The 17,914-nt window shown below is 36.3% G+C and overlaps 1 protein-coding gene across 5 annotated transcripts in view; it reads right to left on the reverse strand.

The window, feature by feature from the left end:
- Positions 1-9,981: 9,981 nt before the first annotated feature.
- The window catches only part of VTA1 (vesicle trafficking 1), a 36,500-nt gene continuing 28,567 nt past the window's right edge, over positions 9,982-17,914 (reverse strand). For 4 of the 5 annotated variants that reach the window (XM_057407175.1, XM_057407178.1, XM_057407185.1 and 1 more), the window contains exons 7-8: positions 17,616-17,696; positions 9,982-10,575 (exon numbers count right to left, since the gene is read on the reverse strand). In XM_057407175.1, the coding sequence (XP_057263158.1) occupies positions 10,430-10,575; positions 17,616-17,696 (227 nt within the window). In that variant the 3' untranslated portion in view covers positions 9,982-10,429. Of the gene's footprint in view, positions 10,576-10,857; positions 10,938-17,615; positions 17,697-17,914 lie in introns of all 5 variants that reach the window. The other variant, XM_057407196.1, reaches the window with a different exon arrangement.

Here is a 17,914-nt window from a genome sequence, read left to right on the forward strand (position 1 = left end):
ATCCCCATAAACAAAGCAAGCCATTCACTTCGCAGAATCATAGAACAGTTAGGGTTGGTTGGAAAGGACCTTAAGATCATCTAGTTCCAACCCCCCTGCCATGGGCAGGGACACCTCACACTAAACTTCAGCAACATTCACCTTGTCAGCAAGTCACGTAATTTTTACAACATAACTTTGAGGAAAAAAAAAGCTACTGACAGGTCTGAGGTACCTGCCATTATTGTTGCCACACTGCAGAGGTGCAACTCGTGTTTCTTTGAAACTGTTTATGTGATTTGTTCATGACTCACAGCAACTCCAAGAACCAGCAAGCTGGCTAAACGCATGAAACGGTAATTGAAAGCGGTCAGAAAGAGGCAAACAGCATAAAAAGAGCACTTTTTCTTGCACACATTCATATTGCATAATCTCCTCTGCAGAGAATTTGACATACTTATTGAAGGTTCTGATTCTGTCCCCAGGAAAGTGCTAATTTCATCTTTTTAGTGAAAGATCTCTATGACTCTAGATTTCTCCTCCTAGAAAACTTGCTATCCAGACACTAAATTACATATTACAGAATCAGACATTACTAAGATGGAAACCAATGTTCACACACTAAATTTTATTCGCTCTATTTTCATGTAGAATCTGACCAGGTAATCTTCTTCTCTCCCTGACTATTTTGATGACACTGATCAAAATTTGTGTTGCCAGGGAAAGGAACTACTGAAGAAATCTATCTGCATTCAACAAAGCTGAATGCTTACAACAGATGCCAGCGTTTAGTGTGATCATGAAGCATTATGGCTTGTTTGTGAATGCAGTAACACAAGTTACGAAGCTCCATTTGGTGTCAAGTGTAGCATTAAATGAAATATCAGCTAAAAAAAGATATGCTATGCAATCTTTTAAAGCTACCCTTCCCAAGTTTGGAGTATGTTTAAATGTCTACGAGGCAAAATACAAATTAGTATCAATGCTTCCCAAACATTTACTTTGTCTCTAATTTTAAGTACAACAGCAGTTAGTTGAGAACTTTACTTAGTAAAATCTCTGGATAGAAGATGTCTGTACAAATCTCTCACACTCCAGACAATCAAATGAATCTAGAGTAATCCACTAACAAAAATTACTTGAAGGATGAGTGAATTTTGCTGGGGAAGTTTCCTCTTCCACATCTAGACTGACATTTTATTTTGAGACTGCAAATAGATAAAACGTCTGGATTCAATTATATTTTTCCAGAGACTAATACTAATTGCCATTAAAAACTTTGATTTCTTTTACACTCACAAGAATGTATTAATCTTGTTATGGTGTCCCCATAGAATAAAAATAGATATTTACAGTACTGGATGAAGAAATTAGCATACATGTCCCCCAGACCTCCCAATGCAGTAAAGATGTAGACAGTTCATCTTCAACATTTTATTTTGGAGTCTGGGTTGTTTTTTCCTATCTTCCATCAACTTCCATGTGGAAATTTTTGTGTGAGATGTGCTTTCCAAATAAAGTCTTTTTACTGGGCATTGACCAGAGCATATCTGGAAAGAAGGATAAATACGAATTTCTATTATTTTGTATTTTGCATGTGCATTAACTTTGTAAGTTACATTGTAACTTCATCAACAGTATCTGCTATGGTCATTTTAGCGATGAAAAGGTATCTTAACAATTTGTATGAAAAAGGTTAGTTAAATAAAACTAACTCCCTCTAAGATGTATTTTGTCGGAGTTCCTAGGCATTTCAGTGTAATGTCAAGCATTTTGAACTTAATCACCTAGTAAGTGCCAGTCAGCAAGATCTTTGTTTTGGAGGGATGATGGATAAACCTAGTAAGATGTAGACTGATTCAATATCCGCCACTTGCTTGCCAAAACCTCAAGAAATTACCTTAAATCAAAGTCTTAATGGACAAAGAATTTCAGAAAAATGGGTGGTAATCTCACGTCCTCTCTAGAGTGTCCTACAAAGAGAAAGCCTCTTCAGTCTCTAAAAACATTGCCTGGAAAAAAGGTTCCCACCCTGTGTTTTCCATTTCCTTTTTCTAAAGGCTTGAATGTGAAAGAGCTTTTAAGTTGGGAGGCCTAAACAGATGTTTTCTCTTGGGAGCTCTCAAGTCCTTACATTTTGCATAGCTGCGGACTAAAAAATACAAGGAAGTTGACTGAAGATCAAGAAATTTCTAGATAGAAGACTAATAGAGCATTAGGCATTGACAGAAAATGTTTGTAGCCAGTAATCTTATTTTTCATCTAACACTGGAGCTGTGTGAACCAAGGCAAAAAAGAAGTGATGATGAACTGTGACAGAAGAACTAGAAGAACTGATAGAAGAACTGTGGAACTAGGGCTTAGATTTCAGTAATCTTGACAGGCATTTCCACCTTCAGAAACTGAAGAAACCGCAGGTGCTAGAATGCAGTAGCAGCGTGTTCAGCATACTTCAACATGCTTAGGTTCAGAGAGCTTAGTGATTTGAGCAGATACACATGGGTCTGTAAACCAGACATATTTGGGCAGAAACATCCACAGATTACTTCACAGAAAACTGAGTGAACAGTACCAACAAACATTACACAGTTACTATGAGAAGTGGCCGTATGAAGAAACCTTCACATTTTATGCTGTTTGTATCTCACTTGAGCTTCAACAGGGTCGACCACTAAGTACTCCAAGGAGTCTGTGGGAGAAATATGTCATCTAAAGCTGTGTGGTTAAAGGAAGAAAGCTCAGCAGGGCTCACAATGCTCTCTTCGAAGGATAGCTGAATGTTCTAATTTAGGTAGGTGGCGGAGAGTGAACAAAAGCCCTTTTTCAGGATCACCTTCAGTATACATGGCAGAGCCTGTACTGTGGCACCTGATCATGTTCCTGCATGTGTTGCTGAGAATAAAAAATTCTTAGCTGTGTTTAGATGTATTTGCACCATAAAAGACACTGACAGAGCCTTCAAAGGTGTACTGTCCTTTTCTGCATGTCTAGTGCAATTACATTAGGTAAGATTTATCATTATTATTTTGTATAAAGTGCAAATAAAAACTTCAGCATTTCCCAACAGAAAACATAAATGGAAAAAAGACTTCCATCTAAAAATCTGTCAGTATAAGTATTATGAGATTAGACCCTCCACAATGGAGAACTAGCAGCATACCACACTTGGATCCATTAAACCACTGCCATTGTTCTAGCTGTATTTTACTGAACAACAAGGAAAGCTTTCTACCCAAACACAGCAAGCACTTACGTACATGAGCACTCTTACTCCCTCAATAGGACCATTCACATGGATGAAGTTACTCAGGCAATTAAGTGTAGGATAAAGGCCAGATGTGTGTAAAGTTTCTATTATCAGAGGGCTGCTGAGCCTAAGTGCATGCAGAGTACCTGCATGCCTGTTTTACAAATACAGATTTAATGTCTACACTGAATAAAGTATTTTTCCCAAGACTTCGCCGATACGCTTTACTACCTTCAGCACAAAAGAAATATTTGCTGTTTTTTACAACATCTTACAAGGGGTTCAGTATGGCTAGTTCCTGCAAAGCTGCAATCACACCATGAGATAACAGCTTCTACTTTGAGCAGTGCCATATCTTGGTAGTATGCTATACATCTAGAACTTTGATAAGCTTTTCATATTGCAAGTTTAAAATGTGTCTGTATTCAGAAACATGCAAACTATATTTAGATATTCCTCCACAGTCACAAGTAGACACACGCTAGGTACTGATTTCATACAGTGCATAAAAATCTTGGTTCTGCCCCGCACTCACTATTATTCACAGAATACTTACTATGCATCATAACAAACATTAGACCTAATAAAGACAAAATGCTGCGTCATTAGGAAAAATCTAGTCATCACAATGTCTCAGGTCCTGCCATACCTTTATTTACAAGTAACATTTCCAGGTATTTTGGGATATCGACCATTACTCAAAAGCTGGCAGAAGCCAGAAAAACCTTCCCAAAAGCTCACTGACAAACTGAAAATTTAACTCTAGAATCACTTCAATCTTGCAATCCAATCCATAAAATTTATCAAGAGGTCTTAAAACAACATTTTTTCCCCTAATGCTTCAAGAAAGCCATCTGTAACTAGACCTTTTTTCAATAGGCAAGATTTTCATCACCTCAGTAGCCCTTCTTTGCATCTCTTACAAGTACGTATCTTTGATCAACAATGAGAATCAAACCCAGTACTGACAGTGTACTTACCCTCTGTACTGAAACAATCTCACCCAATGCATCCTAATTTCACATTAGCCCACTGAACTAGGTGAGGCTGATGAGAATTATTTCACCTTCCAGAATCCTAATTTTCATTAAAAAACATTCTCCTGATAGAACCCAAGTGAATGACTTTGTGCTTTTAAGTTTCACTCTAGTCCTTCAGTCAAAGTCACGGAATTTTTCCCAGTTCTCTGCAGTATTTGCAATACCTTCATCTGATGCACAAATCACATGTGACCTAGATGGTGACTGTCACCTAAATCTCTGATACATGAAACACGATTTATTTGTAGGCTGATCTCACTCCACTTCCATCCCAAAAATAATTTAGAACTTACTGCGATCTCCTTCTCCTCCAGCTTTAATCCATCATTAAATTCTCATGTTAATCTATTTCCACCAAAGTATTTTAGAGCCTTATGTCAAGCATTACTTTTTTCTAGGTAAATTAAATTCACTGCATTCACTTTCTAAAACTGAAGTCTCACAAACCACCCAGGGTGAGGGGCATAACAAAAGGGCTTAGAGAAAACATACTATATGGTATTATGTCTGTCTCTGAACTTCAAGTCTTTTGTTCAAAATCTTAAGTAAGCTTTTGCTTAATCTTGTTGTTAAACTAACAGGTTTGAAGTTGATGACAGCTTTCTTCCTCTCCTCCCCCCCCCCCCAATTGCTTTATTTGTTGCTCTGCTGTAAACCACTAACTCAACATTTTAAGATCTGCATTAGATACTACTGTGTACAAACTGCTTTTCATGATTTAAATCTACAGCGTCTCTGTATTGCAGATGTTCTCATCCCTGACCATTATCTGCTAAATTTTCCTATCATTTTTTTTTTTAATTCTTCTTATTATACATCTTCTCATCACATATTAATGCCTTCTCTACCTCTCTAAAAACTATTTATTTGGGACCAAAAATCAACCCTTGCCTTGATTACAAAAATCCTGACTATTTAAGGTGTGTTAAACCTAAGCTCATTTTAGAGATGGGTTAACTGAGGCAAGGAAAATATGAGTTTCACCAACTGCTTAGCTGGAGGTCTCCAAACTTCTAGATATGTTTGTTGGTTTCCAACTGGGCTCCGAGTTTATTCCCACAAATTCTTCTTTAAATATTGTAGTCATACTGCTGCCAAAGAGCCTCTGAACCTAGTAGGGAAGTACAATCACTACATTTTTCTCCATAGCACACACACCAGGTAAAACGCAGACCTGTTAATCTACCCAAATTACCCGAGAATGCCTAAGTATGTGTGCTATCACTCATACTTAGCATTGTATTCCACAACAACAACCTTCTCTCCAGCTATAGGAACAGCAGAGATTAAATACAGACAATGAAAAAGGGGAGGTAAATCAGAACAAGCAAAGCACAAAATCAGGAGAAAGCATTTTAAGGACAAACATGAAATCTCTCTAGTTCTCTGCAAATATCATGCAATTACCTATGCAGTCTCCCAAGTCTTCGAAAACCGTAACATTTTTAATGAATACAAAGGTTCCAAGGATGACAGGATCCAATCCTCTCCATTTTCAGATGCTATCTACTTGTTATTTTTTTTCTTTCCTTTAAAGCTAGACTCTCCCAACTTTCTTCTGCGCTGTAACTCACATTTCCCCCAGTTTGCAGTAAAGAAGTGTTTGAGGTTTTTTGTTGTCTTCCTGCAATCTTGTGCCTTAAGGTTAAGCTTCTTTCTCATCTCTTTCAAAGTTCTGGAGAAATCGGCCAACAACTCTAACCTGAGTTAACCAGTCACTGCCCTGCTCCCATTCCATGTGGGCATTCTACTTTTTCTGCAATCATTTCGTACCTCCTTACCATTCTGTGGAGAATGTGATTTCTCTCCTGGCACATGTTTCCACTCTTTGTTTGTTTTCAATGTTCTTATTTACCATGTTCCTATTCTGAGATCATTGAGGGCATTACATTCTGTAGGCATATATTACGTAGAGAAGAATCTCTAAGATCTGACTGTTCCAATACTCCCGTAAGCCAAAAAGAGCTCTGCTGGCAACATAATAGTCTTTTCTTGCTGACAGTGAAATATCTAAGGTAAATTCATGTTTTCTCTCGTTCTCTTGTTGCTACAGCTGTACACTAAAAGTTGGTGAAGCAGTAAGAAAAAAGAACTGCTTCTTTTCCCAACAAACTTCGTTAAAATTCCAGCACCAAAAAACAGGTACTCTGAGGTGACTGTGAGGAAGTTCCTGTCAGTATCAGGATGCACAAGTGGTTTACAAACTTGGAATCAACATTTTGGTTCTCCTAATCCAGATATCCAGGCTCAGGCTCTAATTCTATAAACCACACACAACACAGGACATTTTAAAAGAAAGCAGTAATTATAAGCAAGGGCACTTTCCAATCTCAATCATGACATTATCATGAAGACTTTACAGTAACAGAAACTATCTCTGATCTTTCGTACAACTAACTTCCTCTCAGTCTGTGTTCTTATTCTTTTTGTAACTAGCTCCTATTTTAATGTTGACAAGAAAAAGGAGAAAATCAAAGATCATTCATTTCAATACTGCACAAATAAAAGCTAACTTTTGGCACTATACTAGTACTTTAAAAATTTAGCATTAGGAACAACATTTGTCAACAGTAGCTATTTATCTGTATCTGACATTTTACCAATACTTGTAAACAAGGCACTACTTACGTTTTTTGGAAGGCATTGTTACAGCCCACCATTGAATTTACATGCATTATATTAAAAATGCACAGACATGTGTCTCCCCACACACCACCCCCTACTTCTACTTCCTTCAGATAGTTTCTCTGTTGTTCATTTCTCATGTAGCTGCAAATACTAAAATTACAATCACATTCTGTAATATGATCATATTTAAAGTCTATACTTCTGAAAATTCATTTACAAAGGACATCATTAAAAGTTCCATAAAATGACTGCAACAATTTGAAAAGGACACCTCTAGTATTAGTAAATCCAATTAGTGCACATTTGAAAAATATCTCCACCAGTTCATAAACTACGACCAGCTTCTGCAACACACTTTTCAAAGACTTTTGCAGGAATTCTAAAGTACAAAATGGAACTTTCCCTGCAGAGAGGTGAAAATACAAAGAACTGCCAAATATTAAGTAATACCAAAAGCCTTTTAAGTATCAAACATTGAACAGAATTTTAGCTTAACTAAAATTTTAGCTCACATAAGTAGCAAACCAGAATGTAGAATATCTGACAGAAAACACTTCTTTCTCCTTTCTTAAGCAAGACTGAGAAGATTGAAAACTCACAATCCAAAGGAGAAAAACCAACAAGGATGTAGGTGGCAATCATAGTGAAGAAGAGAGCTGTTGACTGTAGCACACAACAAAAACTGCACTCTCACTTATTTAATACTGTACTTGTGCGTGTTGGGAATTGGTTTAAGAGGAGCTATGGCTTGATACTTCATCACTCAGAGCGGCTGTAAAATGAATCAGTCAACACTTAAAAGCTCACACAATATTTAACAATGGGGCCATAAATTCCTGTGCCTACCACAAACTCTAATTTGGAATAATTACAGGCTATCTACATATATTTTCCTGACATTCTCAAATGTGTACACTTTTTTAACTGTTCCGCAACACTGGTTTGTACTTTGGGGCTACTTGCCACACTGAAAGCTGTTCCAGAGGCTATATTTATTGGAATGGAAGCATTTTGCTATAACTTACTTAAGACATCAGCTTTATCAGGATGATAAATACTCAGTCTGTTGCATCAAACGTTAGCAGCTTAGAAATATGGCTTCAAGCATGGTTTGATGGGCTGTTACAAAAATTCTTAATTAAAAAGTAAATGCTCAGAGCAAAATAATTTAATGCAAAATTAAACTCAGTATGCTAATTCAGGTACTGTGGTCTGAAGATCAGTATTAGAATATGTTTTATATGTTTAATATTCCAGAATTCATGAGAATTTTATATGCTAGATCTTCAAAACATTAATTTATGTGTAGAAAAAATGTCCTGATAGCTTTTCTGACAAATTCTAACCTTCTGTGCTAGCATTTTCACTTATTATTACACTTATTTTAGTTTTTTCCAGGCAAGACGAGGTTATACATTTGTAAATGATGACTCAAAAAACTGCTTTACGCTTTTTCATTCTTACTGCTTTTTCGCTGATGATACCCTCGTTTCCCAGAGGAATCTAGAGGTTCAACACAGTGATGGCAACAGACTATCTTTTAGACACTTTAAGAAATATGTAAACATTTGTTTGCAACTTAGTTACGTACTTCCATTTCATATCATTTGACCACCAGTAAAATATTAATTTTAATTGAAAAGCCTCAAATAATACAGTATTATACCATAGCTTGCTTATTTTTCCATGTAATACAAAAGCTTCAAGGTTCTTTTAATTAATAGAATTCTTTTATAAATAGAAACAGAAAAACTGACTTTCCTCTTCAAGTGGTGGGGACTGAAGCTGCTATTAGCAAATACTGGTATGATCCCCAAATGAAAGCAACTTCTGACTTTTTCTTAAAGCAATGATATATATATATATATAATTCTACATGGATCAATGTTCTGTATGCTTATTTCAACTGAAAAGCAGCTCTTCCAATCACAGTGTAACACCACTATACATGGAATAATTTACAGTAATTCAGCTTGATACTGAACTGACTGATCTATCTTGCATGAAGCACCATACAAAACACAGGCTTATTGCCCACGTCTGTACAGTATTATTGTCAAAAAAGTTTCAGACTGCTCTAAATTTCCCCAAACAATTAAAATCCAACCCAAATCCCTGTCCAGATTAGCATGCTGTCCCATGTCAGAAACCAACACAAACAATACCAGACATTTTCTATTAAAGCTCAGTCAACGAAAAAGCTTAAGCATACATTTACAAATTTCATACTACTTTTTTCAAACCTGCTGTCAAAACCTCTACACTCTTAAGAGTATGTATGCTTATGTTTGATTTTTTCCTCATCTTTTTAATTTGACTATCAGACTTTAGTCACTGCAAAATAGTGCAGTTACAAATACATGGATTTGATCCAGCAGCTTTGAAAGAAAGATCAGATAATATGTCATTATTACATAAATCAGACATGCACTATGGTGTACCCAATTATTATGTCACACCATTTAAAAGACTACTTATTCTTTCTTTTAAACAGCATAGATAGATTTTTAACAATCAAGAGCTCTATAATTGCAAGTGCAGACCTCAGAAAGACTCCAAATTTGGTTTCCAAGATGTTTTAATTAAATCCCAAGTCCAAAAGGTCTCCAGAACAAAGCAGACAGGAAGAATATTAGCCAGAAATAAGAAGCTCTATGACACTAATACCAGAGATGAACTTACACTGCTTTAATGGCTGAAGAACATGCCTTTATTTTAGCTTCTTAAAAGATGGAACAGCTACAAAGTAAATCTCCCTAAAAGTTCAGGTGGTTTAGAATCTCTGCCTCCAGTTTCAAGATCATCTCTGATAAATATTAGTACTTTTTCTTAATTACCCATACATGTATAAAATTTTAAGTATTCACACAAAAGGAGCAAGAACCAATAACAAGAATACATTTAGCAGTCCCAACAGTTGTGGGGATTCGGTTTGGAACACCATGATAATAACTCTCTCTGAAGTATCAAAAGATGTTTTTACCATCATGTTTTAAAATTAAATACAAATGTTCTCAAGTCTCCCTCAGCTTTGACTTATGTCTTAGATAATACCCAAATAACATATGTATAGCAAAAAGTCCTTCCCACATGCTCTCATTTCCAGAGGAAAACACTAATCTAACCTACCATTTTAAAGCTATTATTAAATAACTGTTTGAAATAATAAAATCAGAGCACGAATTTTAATAGAACATTCTCATCCTCAAGTTTTTTTACATTTTCAGCTTTTTCCCATTCCAATAATCTAGATATTGCAAGATTAATTCTAACTCTTGAGCAGTGTTCACAGTACTTTCTTTAGCATTTTGCTTATTATCAAGCCACTGCATTCATATATTTCTAGCTCCACAGTTTGTAAAATGAAAAGAGAGTTACCTACTGCACCATTAATTGCTAACCTGACACTGAAACAGTAATTTCACTGTCATGGTGATGGGACTGATAACTTCTGTATAACTCCACTCCCCTAACAGGTACAGTAATAAGCTGTTAGTTCTTTAGGCAAAAGCCATAAATCTGTTGGATAAAGGCTTCATTCTTTGCCAGTAATCAGTAACTTCAGGGCCTTCTGTAGATTCTGTACAGCAGTGCTCACATCTTCATATTGCAAAGCACTGCCAGCGTATTTGCAATATTTTTGAGCTCTGGCAAAGTCCTCTGGAGTCAAATGGACTTCCCCTGCAAAAACATAAGTATTACAAAGTTACTATAAAGGAAATCTGATTGAGGCTTCCTTTCTGTAATTTCTGTGGTTTACTTATATGTGCGGTAATATTATGAAAAGCAGTAATATTTGTGGTAATATTACAAAGACCAAGCTACGATGTTTCTTCTGTTCACTTTTCTTTCCATTCATGTAATGCTTAACTTCTTTGCTGCTGGCATTCTGAAAAATGTAAGAGGATCTTTCTACACACTGGTATTTATATAACTCAGTGTCTTTCAAAAGTAAGTCAATACCTTTGAGAAAGATCTGCTCTTCATCTAAGACAGCAAAGGAGAGCTTTATAACAACAAGTTAGCTGTAATCAATCTTGTACCTGCAAGAAACAAGGACAGTGGGTTTTGTGCTTACAGTATAATTACTTTGCTCTCTTCTTCAGGAATAATACAGTTAGAAACTGTTCCTTCTGAAATGGAGTAACTATTCGAACTGCCGAAACATTTCTCACTGTTTCTGGTTTTGTACATTTTATATTTCTGTTTATCAAGTAATATTTATGTTTTCAATTTCATTACGTAAGATGAACGAAAACAAAATTGATCTCATTAAATGTGCACATTTTTGTAATACCAGAGAACACTAGCAAAAAAACTCTCATAGTACAAAACAATTAACTGTTATTTATTACTCAGAATATTTTCTTGACCTACGTTAAAACATTGAGAATTCTGTGCTGCTCAGACACATGCACTCAGGCTTCTAGAAAACACAGTGGGGACTTATGCCTTAACTGGCAGAAGACTTAATATGCGAACAGCATCACTGATGTGTGCATAAAGTAAAGCACAGTTATGTTACTGTCCCTCCTTCCACCCACAAATTCACTGAGAGTTTCAAGGCTAATCCCATGGCACTCCAATAACCTACGGATAGATTATAAAACCTTTACTTATGTTCTTTGGGAACAACTTATCTTATAAAAGACTGGGTTTTATGGACATAGATAAATAATTAATGCAATACTAGAGAAATATGTACTTATTTAATACTTTTCCCACATAGCATTTATAAGCAATGAACAGATTTCACAGATTAAGAGAAAATGCATTTAAAAAGCACCACAGATTTATATGAAAATTGGCTGAACAAACATTTAGCTAAGTACAGCTTCCTAATTTTAAGCAAGGTCATGAATATCCATGGTTTTTATGTCACAATTTCAGTTAGCTGGATCCCTTTCTTCCAAAATAAAACTGTTGTCGGCAATACTGTGAGAATGTTTACTAAAAAAACTCAGTTCTTATCAGAAAAGTCTATTATATTTGCTTTTCCTTTTTCCAATCTTATTATTTAAGAAAAGCTTTTGAACAAACAAAACAGAAAACCTACACTAGTTTGCTGGTTTTCAAAACAACCCTACCTTGGTAAATAGCAGAAGGGTTAGTGCTCTTAAGATTAACAGTATCAATTTTTAAAAGATACTCTACAATTCTACTTAATCCCCTTCAATAAATAAACATGAGCACAAAATTACTGTTGAGTATTGAGGCACATGACAACTTTGTGGTCTCATTAGCATTGCAATGTATATTAATTTACTGCTGAATAAGTGAAGCCACATTAAATCTCTTAAAATACATATACATATGAGCAAATAGATGTGAAGGAGTGCATAAACACAAGCACACACTTAGGTTATTTTTGACATAAATAAAGTCACAGACTAAAAGCAGCTGGGGTCAATCTGCAACCACGTTACTGAACATCTTTAAGAAATTAAAACGACCAAGTTCCCCTCAAAGTGGCTTTATGCTACGATGCCAAAAGAAACTACAAAATCATTCTTTAAAAACTGGCCAAGGCATCAGCTCAGTATTCAACTAATTTATTGGAAGGAAGCCTAAATTCACCAGTCTAATCTTATTTTTGCAGTGTGAGCTCTATTAATGTTTTCCTGGCATAAAGCCTTATTTATTAGGAAATCCACTTCAGATGCTATTATGACATAACTCGAGGGGAAAAAAGTTTACAAGTTAACAATTTTAAATTTATAAACCAAAATTTACACAATAAGGGTGTTGATCTTTTGATGTGCTCTGCAGTGGCCTCAGCTCCTACTGAAGTCAGCGCCTCACAATGGACAAGCAGAATAGAAATAGCTCTGTGTTCTTTTCAAAATAATGTGAAACTTAATTATATTGCCTATACTTACATCAAAGTTATAACCACATTAAATTAGCAACTGGCTTCAATTTACATATTCTATATTCTAAGGGTTAAGCAGCTTTGGAGAAAAGCAAAGCAGCTTTGCAGAAAAGGACCTGGGGGGGGGGGGGTCCTGGTAGACGCTGATTTGTCCATGAGCCAATCATCTGCCCTTGCAGCAAAGAGGCGTAAAGGGCATTAAGAAAAGTGTTGCCAGTAGGTGGAGGGAGGTGATCAGCGCTGGTGACACCAAACCTGGAAAACTGTGTCCAATTCTGGGTTCCTCAGTACAAGAGAGACTGACATCCTGGATAGAGTCCCATGAAGGCCACAAAGATGATTAAGGGACTGGAGCACCTCTCATGAGAGGCTGAGAGAGCTGGGACTGTTCAGCCTGAAGAAAAGGCTTAGGGAGATCTCTCCAATGTAAAGAAATACCTGAAGGGAGGGTGCATAAAGGACAGAGCCATGCTCTTTTCAGTGGTGCCCAGTGACAAGACCAGAGGTGGTAGGAACAAACTGAAACACAGCAGGGTCCTGTCTGAACACCAGGAATGAACTTTTTTACCGTAACCGAGCTTTGGCACAGAGGGGTTGTGGAGTCTCCACACTTGGAGAGATTCAGAAGACAGCTTTTGTTATTAACAGTGACATACCTCCTTCCATGCTGAAAATTAAACCATGGGGAGAGCACAGGCGCAGGGGGAGACACAAAGGACATGGCCCTGAGCAACCCATTTTACAGGACCCCTGGTTGAGCAGAAGGATTGGACCAGGTGACCTCTAGAGCTCCTTTCCAAACTCAACCATCCTGTGATTCTGAACTCTAAAAAAGCCCAACACAGGTGGAAAAAGTACACTGTATTTACCCTGAAACAAATCTGCTTTTGTGTTAATCAGAAATTACTAGCACTGTAGTTATATTTATTACTGAAATGTGACAGACATATATAATCTATAAACAACAAGCATCATTCTTTAAGAGGAAAAGAAAGTGAAAAAAAGGCAATTTCACTAGAGATGGTGAAAATCATGCAGGGGGAAAAAAAGTAGGTTTGGAATGCAAATAGTGTGTATTTTACATGAAGTATCTGCTTCACCCTCATATCCTTTTCTATCTACAAGATGTTTTTCCTTTTTATGAAGTTGCCCAAATACAAAGGAGTAGATTTAGCAAAATTTTAATAATGCAACCAGGTGCATAAAGACAGTGATGGCAAAGGTAACGGAAATTACTTTTGAAACAAGATGCTCTTTGTTCCCATTACAGCACTTAAGATATTTGAAATAGAAATCCTCAAAGACTTTTTTCTTAAGATCATGAAAACACATAAAATGTCAAATTATTATTTCTCCATGTGTAGAAAAATCAAGCATTATTATATATATACCTAGAATGGACAAACGGTTTGTTTCTCTATGCTATGCCATCTGTGGAAGGGAGCATACAGTAATGTAAGACGATTTTATAAAAACTATGTGTAGCACAACCATGAATGCATTTAGTGTTAGTAAAATCCAGAGGTAATAATTTTTTAAAGCAAACTACACCACAGAAGTGCACACACACATTGTACAAAGTCACTGTGTAGCTCTACCTTCTGTTGACAGAGATGTTAACCAGTGCATAAGCTTTGACACTTTCAAAAGTCAATGTTAAAGTTCAAAACCTGTTCCACAGGACAGGACAATTATTGAAGGACTCATGCTGACTAAAATCAAAGGAATACTGTTACTTTAGCTTAATTTTCTTTGGATAAAATATTCCACTCTTCTCCACCAAGAGCTTCTCTCCCATAATATCATTAATCAAATTGCTTTTCCTATGTTATGGGATGGAAATAAAATATGTAATTTATTTTAAAAATATATATTTGATAGTACTACCAGAAACAGCCTTGCAGGAATATGCAGAATATCCTTTTTGGCTATGCCTACGCTAGTACATTCAACAGTGCCAGGGAACGTGTCTCAGCACTCAAAGTTGACTGCCTACACCTTCAAACTGCTGGAACAGCTACCAGTATGGTTTTGGCCCGTGCAAACTAGCACTTTCCCAAACAATTCCTGGGCATGACTTGTGGTCAGAGCAGGCTAGAGACCATTCAATACTGGCAGCCTTAACAAACTACCTTGTTTAGAAGGTTTAAAAGTTTAATAGTATGCATGTGAGTGGCTTTGTGCCAGCTGTTCTCAAGTGTTTTTACAGTCATGTGTAATTTATTAGTATAGACACATACTGTCCAAACTGTGGAGCAATTCTACTTTGCACTGTGCTAGCTTTAGCTATTGTAGCTATCGGAGAGAAAAAACATCCCTTCTTCCTACCCAAAGGAAACTTCAGTTCCATGGGAATGGTGCATACCAAAGTTTACCCTCAATATGCAGCAGCCAGGATCTAGCCTGAACATATCTATTGCAACTCAGGAACTGGGAAGGGCTTCTCATCCCACAGTTTAATACATCTGCTGTGAGATACAGGCCTTTCCAAATCTACTTACAGGTCAGGGAACAGTTACTATCAACAGAATACTGTTGGCATTTAAAGGACTCCTCGGCAGCACAAGAAGTATGACAACTGCTGTTACTCTTACATGTACAGCTGAAAGGTGGATGCTTTGGGTGATGACAGGACAGTGACAGGCAAGGACAAACACTTTCCATTGATCTCAAGCTTCTTAATTCTATGCATCCAAAGAAAACTGTTAGTGTATCTCTGCTGACATATCCCTTATGTCTTCTCAAACTCCTCCATAACTGACAGTATATTTTCTAAGCTTTCAAAACTGAGGATCTGTATGAGTTGTATCACCTCTTCAGGTGCACTTTTGCAAAACTTCCTTGTAAGAATCACAGAATTGCAGAATGGTTTGGGTCAGAAGGGACCTTAAAGATCATCTAGCTCCAAACCTCCTGCCATAGACAGGGACACCTTTCACTAGACCAGGCTGCTCAAAGCCCCATCCAGTCTGGCCTTGAGCACTGCCACAGATGGGGCACTTTAAGCTGTTACAAGATCCAAACTTGTAGTGATGCAACAGATGTGCAGAAGAAGGCAGTCATGCAAATTCTCAGATCAAATTTAGAGGTTCATCACTGTGCTTAGCAATGGTCTTAACCTCTTATTTTCATGACGGTAGTTACTACAAATTCACAAACACAGGGTATCTTAATTCACTCAATTCCTTTTTATTTATATTTATGTACTTATTAAAGCAGGTAAGTGGACAGAAGGAGCAATACACTGATACTATCCAGCTACTGAATGATGAACTTCTAACACTTAAAGAAGAATTAAAGTTTAAATCAAAATTATAATTTTTGACAACTAGAATTAGACACTGAAAACAAGGAACACTGACAACTACAATTTTCAGAGTAGTTACCCAAAACCCTATTAAAATTACTGTCTATCAGATCATGACAAGATGGTTAAATATGAAAGCTTTGTTGACAAACAACATAAAACTTGCTTTCCAACTAGCAGTTACTATGTTAAAGCTTAAGTAAAGCCTTCAGCTGTTTTCATTGAGGAGCTACCAAAACCCTCACAACTTCCCTCAAAACTAAAAAAACTATCACCAAATTTAAATGGTTCAGCTACAGGTCTGAGGTACTGTTTTCAATACAATGAGCTAATTGTCACATGAGACATTACAGTAATATGCCAGACAAACAGTAGGATGTGCTTTAGTTCTTCAAGAGAATACTAATGATTAATGTGTCTCTATTAAAGGTAATTTTATGGCTTTTATTTTTAAGACATGTTCTACAAAAACGGCTTCTTAATATATTAAAACAGACACATCCTTAAGCATTCTTATGATGGCACTCTGAAAACAAGCTAAATACTGAATTCCTGTTATAATATTCCAGTGTATCAAAAAGCTTGTATTTTTCACAGACTCTTCATCAACATAACAAACTGAATGACATAACAAACAACTATGACATACAAGAACATAAGGATCTAAACTCAGTAGTCATAACAGTCAATATTTGACTGTATTTAGTTCTGGAACTTAAAACCTCTACACATATATTATCAGCTTTCCTCAGTGAGGAAAAACTATAGGGTAGAATGTGAACAGATCAGTATCCAGGATGATTTCAACTTTATTTTCAGTCACCAGTCTTTTACAGGCCATGGTTTCTCTAAGGTTAGCATTTATGTGTGTACTTCAAAGCATGATATATATAAGCAGACATAATATACACGTAATATAGCTTATTAGTGATTTTAACATCAAAGACAGTTGTCATTTTAGAAGATCAAAGGCTTGATTAAATGGTATGTCAAAATGGCATCATTAGTAGCACCTTCTTAATTATTTAATTTAATACAGGTATTACTTATAATCAACACGTGCACGTATTGATTATATTGATTAATTATGCTGCAATAAAAAACCTCACTGCAATGGTGTGATTATTTAATGCACTGAAAAAATAACTTACTGACCCTGAAGAAGAAATTTTAAGTAAAGGGAACATGTATTAATTACCAAAAATATAATTTAGCAATGCCATCAGGAATATAGGCTTTGTTAAGTATATGAGAACCTCCCCTAACAAGCAACAATATAAATAAAGCCTAATACAGTGCTAGCTCATTGGTCTGATAAAGTCAGACAGGCAACACTAATCATACACTGCAGCAAAGCTTTCATAAACTATTAAACTCTGAGTAACATGGTATTTAGATGAGGTTGATTCTCTTTAAAATTGCTGAACTAGTAGCGCTCAGGTAACGATGACATTATTTCTCAAACTTTTTCCTTTAGCACATGGGAGACACACAGGACACAGCACACTGCTTGTACAGACAATACAAGTGTCACCACCTTACCTGCAGACTGAGCACTGTAAAGGGAAGGATCGCCTAGTGGAATATTCTGAGGAGAAGGCTGAATGGTGTTACTTGTCACTCCTGCAAATCAATATAAAAAATTGGTCTTGGTTTATTTTTATTTATAGACTTTAAAAGTAAGCAGGCATAATATGAAAACAGAAAACGTAAAGCTAATTACTCAATGGTTTTTAAATTAAGCAACTGATAGCTTCCCAATCCTGAAAATTCATAGAATCACACAATGGTTTGGGTTAGAAGGGACCTTAAAGATCATCTAGTTCCAACTCCCTGCCATG

The sequence above is a fragment of the Pezoporus wallicus genome, unplaced genomic scaffold (genome assembly GCF_028554395.1).
Source record: "Pezoporus wallicus isolate ANWC-B61680 ecotype Strahan unplaced genomic scaffold, APGP_CSIRO_Pwel_v1 contig_3817, whole genome shotgun sequence".
NCBI lineage: Eukaryota > Metazoa > Chordata > Aves > Psittaciformes > Psittacidae > Pezoporus > Pezoporus wallicus.